The sequence below is a fragment of the Malus domestica genome, chromosome 09 (genome assembly GCF_042453785.1).
Source record: "Malus domestica chromosome 09, GDT2T_hap1".
Lineage (NCBI taxonomy): Eukaryota > Viridiplantae > Streptophyta > Magnoliopsida > Rosales > Rosaceae > Malus > Malus domestica.
The window spans coordinates 28,472,624-28,486,347 of record NC_091669.1 but is presented as its reverse complement, the minus strand read 5'-3'; the positions used below and the strand labels follow the sequence as shown (position 1 = coordinate 28,486,347).

Sequence of the window (13,724 nt, the reverse complement as noted above, 5' to 3'; positions counted from 1 at the left end):
AGGACTAAATGATCATTTTAACAGCTAAAGGGGAAATGGCAAGCAAACACAAAAGACGAAAACAGCACGAGGGAAGCATCATTGAATAAAAGCTCAAGGAAACAATGAATTGAAGACACATAAGCTGCAATCATAGATGGAAAATTTATATAAATTCCAATCGACTAGTGTCTAGCAAGGGCACATACGAAAACAAAAGCCTTCAACACAACCTCGAGGACCGGCCAAGAACACAAAAACTCGTGGACCAGCCATGATAAAAACTCGAGAAAATCAAACACGCTTCTACAACTCTCCGTCCTCATATCCTAAAATACAAGCGAGATAGTTGTGGCACAGAACATGTTAATCCTCATCCATCCCTGCAGGCTGATCTCTCCTACTTGGGCCACCTGCTGGTTTTGCCATTATAATCTGCAACACGGTCAAGGCATTGTAAAAAAATATCAGCTATCGTCTTTTTTAATCTTACTGATTTATTTATATCTATTGAGGTTAATCATAAAGAGAAATATTTGAAAGCAACCCCTAGGTTATATGCAAAAGTTGTGATGGGGGTCGGCTTCCTTGGCAGAAGATATATCAGTAATGATACATTTGAAAGTCATAAACCTTGCACTAATTCATCCTAACTCGGACATTTCTTTAAACCCGATGCACTTAGTATTTGTGTTCCCTGAATGGATTCAGTTAGCGAGTAAAAAAAGCATTGATCAATAGTTACTAATTTACTTACTTGATCTACTCGGAGGACAGTGCAGGCAGCATCTGCAGCATATTTGAGAGCAAAGAACCTGTAACAAACATCCCAAAAAAGGTCAGGCCAAAGTAAAAAATAAAATCCTAAGACAATATGGAGGCCTAATATCACGTATAAATAAAAATAAAAATATCGTGTATAATGAAAAATAAATTTGGGCAAAAGTTCCCTGAAAATCTTAGTGGTTCAATAAAAAAAATTGATTCCAATAATTCAAACAAAATAACCAACTACAAATAACTAAATATCCATTGTATATGAATTGGAGATATGAACAACGCTTGGCCTACATGTAAGGAGTCATTCCTCATTACAAGGACAACTTGTTCGTTAGGAATAAGAAGGAATTAGAAAATGTCCAATTACTGTTATTGATTTGTACGCAGGAATAGCTCCTTACATGTAAAGAGCCAAGTATTTTCTTGAGATATTTCAAGGTATTATCCATCAGTTACCATAACGAAACTCACTTATGCAAAACCCTACAAATTGTTTTAACAATGACAAACATACGAGTCCATCCCCATAAATCGACAGAGGGTTTTAAAAAGGTTGGCATTGTCCCTGCATTATCCTCATGAACCATTTCTTGAAAACAAAACTAACTATAAGTTTCAAAATGTGGCGACATCGATATATGCAAACGCAATAATGAAGGGGAAAACCCCGAAATAACTGGGGCCTTGACATAACCATTAGGCTTTTTGTTTATTTATTTTTTAAAATCACCTCAATCATGAACTAAAAGAAATATTACAAACTGCCTAGATGCCTATTATCCATATTGCAACTTCAAAATTCACCAAATTATCCCAACCCTAAAAGCAAAATCATATGTTTATATAAAAAAAAAAAAATCAACACAAGAATAAGTGAACCAAACAGATGAAAAACTACAGGCACAGCAGGAACTCATTGGTTACCGAAACCACCAAAAAGCGCATAGGAATAAAATTGTCCACTACAGACTAATTCTAGACCTAATGCACAAAACTTAATCTTCGGGATCAATATTGCATTAGCACCACAGTTGCAAGTTGTAGCAAGGTAAAATGATATGAAAACGTTCAAAAAAATAAAAGACTTGAAACAAGAGAAAGAACACTTACTTAGTTATGTGGAGGTCCCAAACATTAATAGTTGACACATCTTTGCAACGGCCTTCCTCTAAGTCAATGCCAGCTTTCGTATTTCCTGATGCATGTTCAGCATAGAGAGAAGATATGATCTCCATTGCATTCTGCCCAGCATTCTCAGCCAGAGTTTTAGGCACCATCTCAAAACTTTCGGCAAACTTTGCTATAGCATACTGATCCAATCTGCAAAGTCAGTATCTTTAGTGAGTTATTTTTCTCACCGCCAGATTCAGTTTTATGCTGTCAGGGGCAACATCACATGCATAGTACAAATTCCATATTGCAGATCAACCTGAAACAACTCTAATGAATCATATTGAAATTCAGAATATTTCTAAACCACACCGTTTTTGGACCAGAACATACATGATATATGTTTTTTACTTTTGTTTTTGCTTTTGCTGCGAGTCAATTTTCCTTTTCAATAGAATATCTTATATGGCATGACGTCAGCCTTCTAAACAGAATCTTGATAGCTAATTCCACCGCAGATCATTATTATTGCTGATCATTTTTGTCTAACCGTACCTTAAAGTTTTCAAAGAACCAAGCAGAAATCTCCATGTGTATTATGTACTTCAGTTGAACTTTAACAATTCAAAAACAGAGACAATTTACCCTGTTTCTTTAAAAGAGAATTCCTTCACTCTTCTACCTAACTCAATTTCAGTAGCTGCAGCTCCAGGAACAATACGGCTATCCTTGCACATAGCCTGATAATGAAATGCATTAGTAAAGCGAAAGATTACTTTCAATGGTTTGGACACCTGAATAAAGAACTACTTCAAGAGTTCCAGAGAACAATGTGCATCCAGTGATTGCAGAGGTAAAACAAGGCCAGTCAAACAACATAGAAAACTCTTAATGCTCCACATAAATTACCTTGTAAGTGTTCACTCCATCATCAACTGCTCTTTCAAGGTCATCTAATATACTATCAGTGCTTGCCCGTAGAACCACAGTAGCTACTGAGTTCCCACCTTCTTCATTCTTCACAACAGTGACCTACATAAAAAATCGTTGGATATATCAAGAAGATGAAAAAGAAAATAGCCTAGAACAAGATAATTTAGAGACAATACTAGGTCTGAGGATGAGGAAACATCTTTTCAGCATACCCTAACACCGGCAATTTCTTCAACCGCAACAGAGTCAGCATATCCCAGATCATCTGGGTTAGGTTGGCTAAGCTTCAACTGTTGCAAAAATACAAAGGGTATTTTTGTAAGATTCTCATAATTAAGAAACATTCAATAAGGTTCTCATAAGATATCAGATTCTTGTAAGATTACCATGGCAACAGCACCAGTTGTACGGCAAAATCGTCTCAATTCAAATTTTGAACTGATTTTCAGCACCATGAGCCTAGAATCAAGAACTAAAAAGTTAAAACAGAACAAGAGCTCAAAGATCTCTTAAGAGATTGAAAACCTTAAGATGGGTATTGAAGGGTTAGTCTGATTTTACACACACATGTCAGTTTGTGCTACAAGGGTGGAAAATAACAAAAATATGACAAGATGTTGCTACTTACTTGTACCGCTCACAGAAATGTAGTGCCATCTCTCCAACTGCAGCTCCACTGACAATTACTTTGGCACCTGAATCTGCAACTGCTTTAATGAGCTCCTCAATTTTAGCTTCTTCAGTTTTTGCATAATTTTCAAGCTACATAAATGACCAAGAAAACACTTAGTTAATGACATATCAACCACATTAAACCCAACTTAGCAAACAATGGAAGACGAAAGGCTGGGCTCAAGTACTATGTACAGCCCTTTAACCAAAAGACAAACAAGGGGAGACTAAAAAGCAATACCAAGGACCACTTCAAGAAAAGAGTATCCATATGCATATGAAGATCTTAACTAGTTGCACATAGACACTAAGTATTCAAGAAACTGCCACCAAATCTGACCTTTATGGAATCATTTGTGTATAAGAAAAAAAAAATTGGTTGCAACATAAAGAGAAAATTTTATCTTTTGCTAAATATAACTACAAACAATCTCCCACTCCTCCAGAACAACAAACACACACACACACACACACACACACACAGGGAGAAGCAGTGATCACTAGATAATCATGACTATTCTCCTGCTATATACAACATAAAAGACTTCTCTCACTAACAGCTACAACCCAGAAATAACCTTCCTCTTCAAAAATTACCTGGTCAGCGGTATGAATTAGAACAGTTCCTTTGGTCTCAGTTGCAGATGTATCAACTCCACCAGCAAACACGGCAACCTGAAAAGGTTTAACAGAATACACAATCTAAGAAACTTGAACCTTTCAAACATATATTTAGACCACGTAAAGGTCAAAGGGCATTTATAATAAAAGATAGCAATTGGATATCAATATGGAAAACAGGAATGATCAAGCAAAAAGAATTATAAACTACAATAGAAGAAGATTCAAAAGTTAAATGGCACCAAAGCACTATAAAGTTAATAATAGTATTCATATTGGCATGTCAAACACACACTCATGTTACTCGCCTACGAAACCAATTCTAGTTTAATAATTTAACAATCTAGAAACAAAAGATGCAGCACACTGTTAGCAGATATATGTACAATCCATGAAGCACAAATCATGGAAATATGTGCTAAAATATCAGCTACATAACAAAAACAAATGAAATTGACAAAAATAAATAAAAGATACCGTTGTTGATATCTCTATAGTGCAGCCCTGGGGTAAATTTAAACATTATAGATATAAGCTGGCGTATCAAAGTACCAATTTACCACATAATAAAAAACCCTAAACCTGTATATAAGCTGGCATATCAAAGTACCAATTTACTAGCCTAAACCCTAATACCATTGAAACCCTTGGGATGATAAGTGACAGTCCATCAACTTATTTTATGTTCAGTTTTTTATCCTAGATTAAACAGCTTTGGCTCATTGTGACATAATTATCCAGATACAAGAAGGAAACCACTGGTGCATCAAGTGTGTGAAAATCAGCACCAACATCACAAAAGGATTCCAAGAAAACAATCTTAACATTTGTAATGCTCAACAGAACTCATGTGAATTTATAGAAAACTAAATTCCAAAATAGTCTTTGTGTGGTGAACTCTCTGAACTTCAATACATGAAGAACTACATGTTACGACAAGAAGGCTGCCGCAGACCTTGAGCATAGCATATTATTGAATGCAACATGCAAAAAGAGTGTTATCAAGGTACTAACATGAAATCAGAAGCCCTAATCTACACAATTAAAACTAAAAGAACACCATTTTCTCCGGTACCCAACAAACCAGGCCAATATTTTTCCTGGCTCCAAAGGTTTGAAGTATGAAAAATAGGGAAGAGGGCATTGCAAGTTCACACCAGACCAACACCTTACTTATTCTAACTGGCATTTGCTTTGAATAATTATCATCGATTTTACATCATAATCATTCAACAAACCTACCATTTCCATAGATTTTTCAGAAATATCATTCAACCATACTGACTAACACAAGCAAACAGCAATTCCATTTAGGAAACTGACTTTGGCCCACACAAACTACCTTAAGGACAGTTATGATAACAAAAAGGTATTGATATCATGCTCATTTTCTTATAATCATTGAGTTTCTTCTTCCCTATACCCAATATTTCATGCTGGAAGTTTCAATGATGTTTCGTCCGTTTCGTCCATCATTTACTAGTTGCTCCAAATTTGATATGAGATTCTCAGTATACTGTCCTCACAATACCAATAATTTGTGCTTTTATATCATAATCCAGAGTTAATGTATAGTGAAAACTCCCAAAATGGTGCTAAAAGGACAATTCAAAGTAACAAAAGAGTAAATCAGACAGTTTTTAATAGACCATGAGAAATAAAACTCATCATATAAGGGTACAGCATGTATATTTTATGCAAAAGTTCAAAAGCATATGTGTAAAAGATTACTAACCTTGGCCTTCTCCATTCTCTTTATACTCCCAACAGCATCAGTTTTCAACACCATACCTCGTACTACTGCACAATTATGCAAACCCCCTCCCGCAATCTTTGCAACACGTACATTATCAACATTGAAGTTTGCTGGGTTCTTGGGGCATACTTGTATACATGCCTATATCGTCCAATAAAAATGTCTACCATTAGAACATGCTAACAAACAGTGACATACTATTCTTCTTCCCTTGGCTTCGAAATAGCCGAGTGGCTGACAATTGAAATTAACCAAATACACACAAGGGGAAACAAGGGGAAACAAGTAGCAATTACATCGGCAACAAGTGAGGACAAGATATCTTCTTGGCCGAATTGCTTGCTGGCAACAGCAGCTCTCATTCTAGAAACCACTTGTTCTTTGTTGCGCACATCCATGATATCGGAACCTTCCTCAACCAATTCATCTAAGATTTCAATCGTCTGAAATATTAAAAAAATGGAACAAAAATCAGAACTTAAGAATTCTGATAACCGATAAAAATCGAAAAGGGGATTGACAAACCTTTTTTATGGCTTTATTGTATCCACTAATTATCTCACTTGGGTGCAGGCCCATCCTTATAAGCTCCTCTGCGTTTTGAAGGAGCTCTCCGGCAAAAGAAATGGTGAGATTAGCACCATCGCCGATTTCTTCCTGCTGAGCCCTGCCTGCCAAAACCAAAATCTTGGCAGCTGGATGCTGAACCTCCAGTTCGTTCACAATCGTGGCGGCATCATTCGTCACAAATAGCTTGTCCAAGTGATTGATTACCATCTTATTCATACCTGATTAGTGAAAAAATGGACAAAATTTCAAAAAAAAAAAAAAAATTCTACTTGTAAGTACCGGATCCACCAAAAGGGACTCTGATTTGTAGTCAGTAGAGTAAGAAAAGGGCATACCATTGGGACCCAGAGAAGTTCTAGTGATGGTGGAGAGTTGCTTGCAGGCATCGATGTTCTTCACCACCGCCTCGTCCAAACCGGAGAGGTGCTTGTGGCCCTCCTTCAACATCGATTGTATTCCATAGGGCTGCATTCTGGACTCCTTTTTCTTCTTCTTCTGCTACTCTTTCTTTGTCACAGATTCTGCAAAACCCTAACCCTAGAAATGCCTAACTTGCCAAAACCCCTACTCTTTGCAACTGAAGATATGTTCGATGAGCGCGGAGCTCCTTTTCTTTTCCAAGGATGCGGCTCCTCTGCAGTAATGCCATTTGCATTTGTTTGCCCATAACGAAATCTGCATCCTCCAAGTGATCCAATGGATTGATCGTTTGCCAGGTCATTTAAAACAACTTTTTGTTATTGGATAAATAGTTCCATAGTGATGCAGGATTCATAAGATAGCCCTCGTAATAAAAGATATAGAAATTAAACTCTTATAATTATGTTCGTGAGGATTCAAACCGAAAATTAAAAGTTTCGTCAGTATGTCAACTTTTTGGACAGCTTACGTGAGGAGGATACTAATAAAGATTTGACAAAATTTTCAATCTTGGGCTTTAATTCTAAAAGACTTTATTACAAGGGTTTAATCTTAATTTCGTTAGGATTCAAGCACAAAATTAAAAGTTCCTTTCAGCAAGTCAACTTATGGATAGCTTACACGAGCAGGATATTAAGAACATCTCCAAAGGAAATGTCAAAATCATAGATGGAATGTAACTGTGCATATTTGATATCAAAATCTCTCCAACCGAAGTATTATTTGCTAACTAGATTTGAAGGCTTTGTGATTTGGAGTCAAAATTGACATCTCAAATTTATTTTTAATTTATTTTAATAGTGGGTCTCTTTTCCACGAAAATAGACCATCTTCGGATCTCTTCCACCAAGATCATCGAATCAAGTGATCGAGACCTTTGAAATTTCATTCAACAACCAAAAATTATTACTTCTTTTAAGGGATCAAAACAAGTGGACCGTTAGATGAAATTTCAAAGGTCCGGATCACTTGATTAGGTGGCCTTGGTGGAAGAGATCCGGAGATGATCTTTTTCCCTTTTCCACTAACATTTCAATCAATAAAAATTTTGTTTCAACATTTTTTAATAATTACAACCATTTAAATAATAAAATAATATTTGACAATTCAGTTGGAGAAGTACAAAATTTGACATAAGACTTCAGATTGCTACATCTCCCATCAATTGTAATTTGACTCTTGAAATTTAACATTTTCTTTGGAGATGGTCTAACATAGAGTTGACAAAATTTTTAATTTTGAGCTTCAATCCTAAAAGACTTTACCACAAAGGTTTAATCTTCATTTTTTTACCATATGACTATCTTCTGAATATTCTATCACTATGAGGACTATTTATCCATTTAGGCCTTTTTATTTTGGGTATTTGTACCTTTTTCTCCTAGTTACAATTTTTTGGACAAACAAAATAATATTTCTTTTAGTAAAAACTTAATGTTTTCATTGTTTCGCTCCTTCATCCGGCATTGCATCAAATGTTTCATAATTTTTATATTGCTTCGTTCAATTGATGATTAATTCCATTTTGACGTTTATGTATGTCCTTTGTATACTTAGTTGTCATTTTAATTCCCTAAAATATCTTGTTGCGTAGCACTAAATCATTTGGCTATTCCTTTTGACCCTATTGTATATCGTAAGCGTTCACCCTCCTAAGAGCATCTAATTGTGTAGGCAAATAAAATAGGCAAAATTGTACTATAATGACTAACATGACAAGTTGCCTATTCAACTTTTGCATGATAAAAATGTGTAACTCCAATGGAATAGACAAATCAAGTAGTCAAAAATTTATATTACTTTTCTTTCACCTTTAATATTTACTTGTTATTTTTATTTTTATGTTTTTATCTTTCTCCACATCTGTATGTAAGAAGAAAAAGGGGCCAAAGGAATATTTTCAGATGCAGAACACGGTCCTGAAGAGGGGAAGGGCTCCAGCAAATTTAGCCCTTGAAGCTTGCCAACAAATTGGACGAGTTCTCTCTCTCTCTCTCTCTCTCTCTCTCTCTCTCTCTCTCTCTCATATGAGATTACAGTGTGAACTACAATCCTTAAACATACTTTTAGAGGCTTTATTAAAGCAAAAGATAAATTGAACAAACTAACTGGCTACAAAGTGAAATAGCTACCTCATTCGTTGTTCTTAGAAGGTTCTTTTATAGTAGGGCTATGAGTTCGACATTAATAATATATCTTTCCTTTAAAATTTGTGAACTAGCCCTTCCTCCTAACCTACATAAGATCGACATCGACTTTGTTCTTCTAAATCAAGGGTCGACCTCAAGATGTGAGCAAAACTTATAGCTTCTTGAAATATTGCTAAAGATATGTGTATCTTCATCTTTTTTTCCCTATATGTGTGTGTGTATCTTTTTTGTGTTCTATATAGTCCATATTATTCTAAGCTCTGGGTTAATATCTAAACCATGTGGTTTACCATTTTGCATGTGAGAACCAACTGGTTACCAAGTAAATCAATAGAGTTCATAATATTATTTAGTTAATTTAATAAGCATAATAACATATTAAATGTTATCATCTTTTGTTATGTTTTTGCAAATTCGTAGATCATTTGAATTGAATATAATTCCTATAAATATTATATTATTATCTTTAATCTCTGTCACAAAAGATTATATCCAAACATGAATCGCAACAGTTAGCTTTGATTCATGCTCTAATTAAACAAATAGTTATGTTGCAGGTTTTAACTTGAATCATCTTTTAATATGTTCAAATTATCAAATATGAACCTATGCATATTGTCATTTCATCGTTATTATGGTTAAGAATTTCCGATTATGCACTTAACAATTATCATAATTACAGAATGGCTTTCAAACATGAAATTGAGTAACCCCTGAATTTTGGGCACTTCTGCAAAAGCAGGCTAATTTCAAAACTGCAGGTACACACGCGGATGCACCTAGCAAAATTGAAGTGAAGTACTAACATTTTACAGGGCAGAACCTTCAAATGGTATTTTCTTAACTTCTTTGTTCACAAATTGCAGATTGTTTAACAGACCTCTTTCTAATATTTGAAACACTATTTGATATTTGAATTGATACTTGAACTGAATAAACATCAGATAGGCCAATCAATTTAAATATCATATTTCAATTTTGTATTATATTTCTCAATATTATATTTTAATCATCGTTATTGGTACTAAATGTGATAATGAAGCTTTATAATCAGTGCAATGTACGATCTAATATCATGTTGATTTTGTCATCTGAGTTTCTTAGAAAGCTCGCAGCTCGGTTACTTTTCTGGCTAGGATTTTGACTTTTTATTTGTATTTTTTAGGAAATTGCAGAAACCTTGCATTGAGATTTGGTTCTTTCAGCAGTAAGACCTCAGGATTAAAGACCGAATTATTGTAAGTTTGTTTTCTTTTTCTTTTGTTTTGGCAAGCGAAATATCAATTATGCTTCACTATTGTTTTATAGTGTTTTTGTTGATGTTGGTACACTCATATTACTGTAAAATAAGCGTTTCTGCCAGTGTTTTCCTAACCTAGTCATTCTTCATAGAGATCCCTTCTAACCCAAGTGTTTAGAGTCGTACCTTCTACGATTTTTTGCACAGAACAAGCTTCACTCTCAACCTGGTTAGGCTTCAATCTACCAATTAATTTAATGTCATGTCTTCTAATTTGTATTAGTTTAGGCTTTCAAAATTAATGTTTGATTTCTACCATTTCTTATATTGTTCTATTGTTCTATTGTTTTAGGCTCCATGTGATGCGTTAAGTGTTATACATGTGAGGTAGAATGAAGAAGTGAATTAGGCTCTCTTGAGAATCCAGTGGATAAATCCATGGGTGTTGTCACATCCCGGCCCGGGCCCCTACCACATCCCGGGCTCGACTCTACCGTAACACGATATTGTACGCTTTAGGCCCCAACCACATCCTCACGATTTTGTTTCTAGGAACTCACACGATAACTTCCCAGTGGATCACCCACCCGAAGCCAGTAAGCTCCCAAAATGCCTCGTGCTAGGTAGAGATGGGAATATACATATAAGGCTTACATGATCCACTCCCCTGGGCAATGTAAGATGTTACAGGTGTTAACTTGGTTTTAGATTGTTTGTTTATTAATAACATAGATCTCAATATTCACACCTCCAAAATATTTAACATCATCTACTAACTAAATATTAGATTGCACTGATCTAAATAAGAGCCTATTAAATCACTAAAAAAAAAGTTCTCTCCAACTGGTATAAACCAGATTCCTTTCCACAAAAAAATATAAATGACTAGGTGATCATACTTTATTCTTATTTTCTTTATAGTATAAATGTGTTGGTGTATAAAATAATTGCATGTAATTTCATTTTATTTCTTTGCCTAGGCTGCTTTCTTGACAATCAAGAGTATTGGAGGGAAACTTTTGGTGCTCCAGTGAACAATTTCGGTCATATTTTCTCAAGGTAAATGAAACAACATTCCCTAATATTTTTTGCATGGAAATAACCCAATGTTTCGTAATCTTTTGTATATAAGTTCTACTATCGATTGAAAACCAGTGGAAGGTCTAGATCTTTTTTTTTTTTTTTTATGTAGATAGCTAAGAGTTCTACGATTTTTTGTATGTGGACTGTATCAATTAAATCTTTTGTATGAAAAAATCTTCCCAATGATTTCAATGTAAATAATGTTAATCTTCTATGATTCAATTTTTTAGATTTTTCAAACATAATCTCTTACAATTTTTAATCTCGCAGCATCGCGCAAGCAGAAATATCTAGTTGTTCACCTATTTGATAACTCATGTAATTTTTGTTAACAGATGGTCCTTTTTCAGTGGCCCCTTTTAAAAGAATAATAGAAGTCCACATCTAACAAACGGATGCAAGACAAATGAAAAGCCCAAGCACACATCCATGGCATGATTTGAGGAAAAACTCACGCCTGACATCACATTCAACACGTGATACTGAGCAGTAGTAGACCGAGACCGAGCTCAGCCACCACCTTTAAACATCTACTGACCACTACCCCCATCACATCTAGTAGGTCTAGGTGTTAGAAGAAAGAAGAGCAAGAAACTATTGGAAAATGAAGTTTTAGAAGAAAAGGAATGTAAATATTTTGTAATTACTAAGTCTTTGTTTAGGAAAGGTTTTATGTCCTTTATTTTTGTTTCCTTTTGTAATAAGGATTGTATGTACCTTTTTATTCAGAATTATGGAATACAGAAAATTATCCCGTATAATTCTATTTGGCACCAGAGCCAACTGTAACCCTAATCCCTAATCCCACCACCGTGCTACTTGTGTCGTGAGGAAGAAAGGTGCTTTGTTTTTTTTCTGCTGCATCCTTGCCGCAGAAAAGTAAGTGCAGTACAGGGGGCCATGTATTGCTACGACGTGTGTGTGTGTTTTTGTGGTTTCACGTGATCAATGGCAGGAGAAGAGGGCGTCAGGGCTGAAGTTGGAGGGTGGGGCATATGGCTCTACCCATGGCTCAGCTGTTAATCCGGTTGTTATCCAGAGTGATGCTTCGGCTGTACCAAGTACTATAAAGTTGAATGGGAAAAACTATCCTTTGTGGTCCAAGGTATTGGAGATGCATATCGCTGGACGTGGTAAGAAAGGGTTCGTGACAGGAAGCGTCAAGGAGCCCAAAGAGAATAGTGTTGAGTATGAAGCTTGGGAGACGGGGAACGCTATTGCGAAAGGGTGGCTGATTAACTCCATGGATCCTACCATCATGGGTTTTTTCATTCATCCTCGTACAGCTAAAGAAGTATGGGACGAGGTTACTCGAACATATTATGATGGGTCTGATATTTCTCAGATTTATGAGTTGAAGGTGAAGTCATTCCGACTTCGCCAGGAAGGGAGACCTATTGGGCTATACTATGCCGATCTCAAAGCAGTTTGGCAAGAGTTGGATCAAAGGAGACCAATCAAGATGGCGTGTGATGTTGATTTGAAGACATTCCGAAAAGAAATTTAACTAGATTGTGTGTATGCCTTCTTAGCAGGGCTTGATGATATTTTTTACAAAGTTCGTAGTGATATTTTGAGAACTCAACATTTACCATATGTGGAGGAGGTGTTCTTCGTTGTTAGGCAAGAAGCACAACGCCATGCAACTATGATGGGAGGTAGTGGTGTGGGGAACCAAGGAGGAGCTCCACATGTAGCTATGGTATCACGGCCACCTTCAAGTAGCCGGTTTTTTAGTACATCTCCAACGGCCAATTCTCGGCCATTCACTCGGGAAAATAAAGATGATCTGAAGTGCACTTTTTGTGGTCAAACTCGTCATACAGAGGATACATGTTTTCATAAACATGGAGTACCCAAATGGTTCCCCGAATTGAAGAAGAAATTACGTGCCAATGAACGAGCCACTAATGGAGCTAGTGGAAGCCGAGCATCCATTGCCACTACCACCAAGGATGCCGTGCCCTCCTCAAGTGATCCAAGTCAAAGCTTGTTGACTAGGACCACTCCTAGTGAAACCTCGACCACTCCAGGTATTATGGGGCGTGTTCTTTTAGTCTCTGATATGGAACATCATACAGGTTGGATTCTAGACTCGGGTGCAACTAATCATATGACTTTTGATAAGAATTTATTTTCTAGTATGACAACAAGTCCACAGAAATATATAGCAACTGCTAACAGGACAACAGCACCAGTTTTGGGGGCTGGCACAGTGCACCTCACACTAGCCCTTCCTTTTCATCACTGCTTGCTTGTTCCTTCATTATCTCATAATTTGTTATCTATTCCTCAAGTTACTGAGCAATTAGATTATGTTGTACTTATGTATCCAATGTTTTGTTTGCTTCAAGATATTCAAACCAAGGAGATAATTGGGCGTGGCACTAAGAGAGAGGGGTTATATTAT

General features: G+C 36.0%; 1 protein-coding gene across 1 annotated transcript; it reads right to left on the bottom strand.

The window, feature by feature from the left end:
• Window positions 1–81: 81 nt before the first annotated feature.
• On the bottom strand, window positions 82–6,983 carry TCP10 (t-complex 10; the record flags this gene model as incomplete). Its single annotated transcript, NM_001293936.1, is given in 13 exon segments — window positions 82–414; window positions 737–794; window positions 1,870–2,079; window positions 2,515–2,609; window positions 2,779–2,901; window positions 3,015–3,092; window positions 3,189–3,261; window positions 3,431–3,564; window positions 4,072–4,149; window positions 5,831–5,992; window positions 6,148–6,294; window positions 6,377–6,639; window positions 6,757–6,983. Coding segments are annotated over 13 exon segments (1,626 nt in total). The 5' UTR covers window positions 6,893–6,983.
• Between the last annotated feature and the right edge of the window lie 6,741 nt (window positions 6,984–13,724).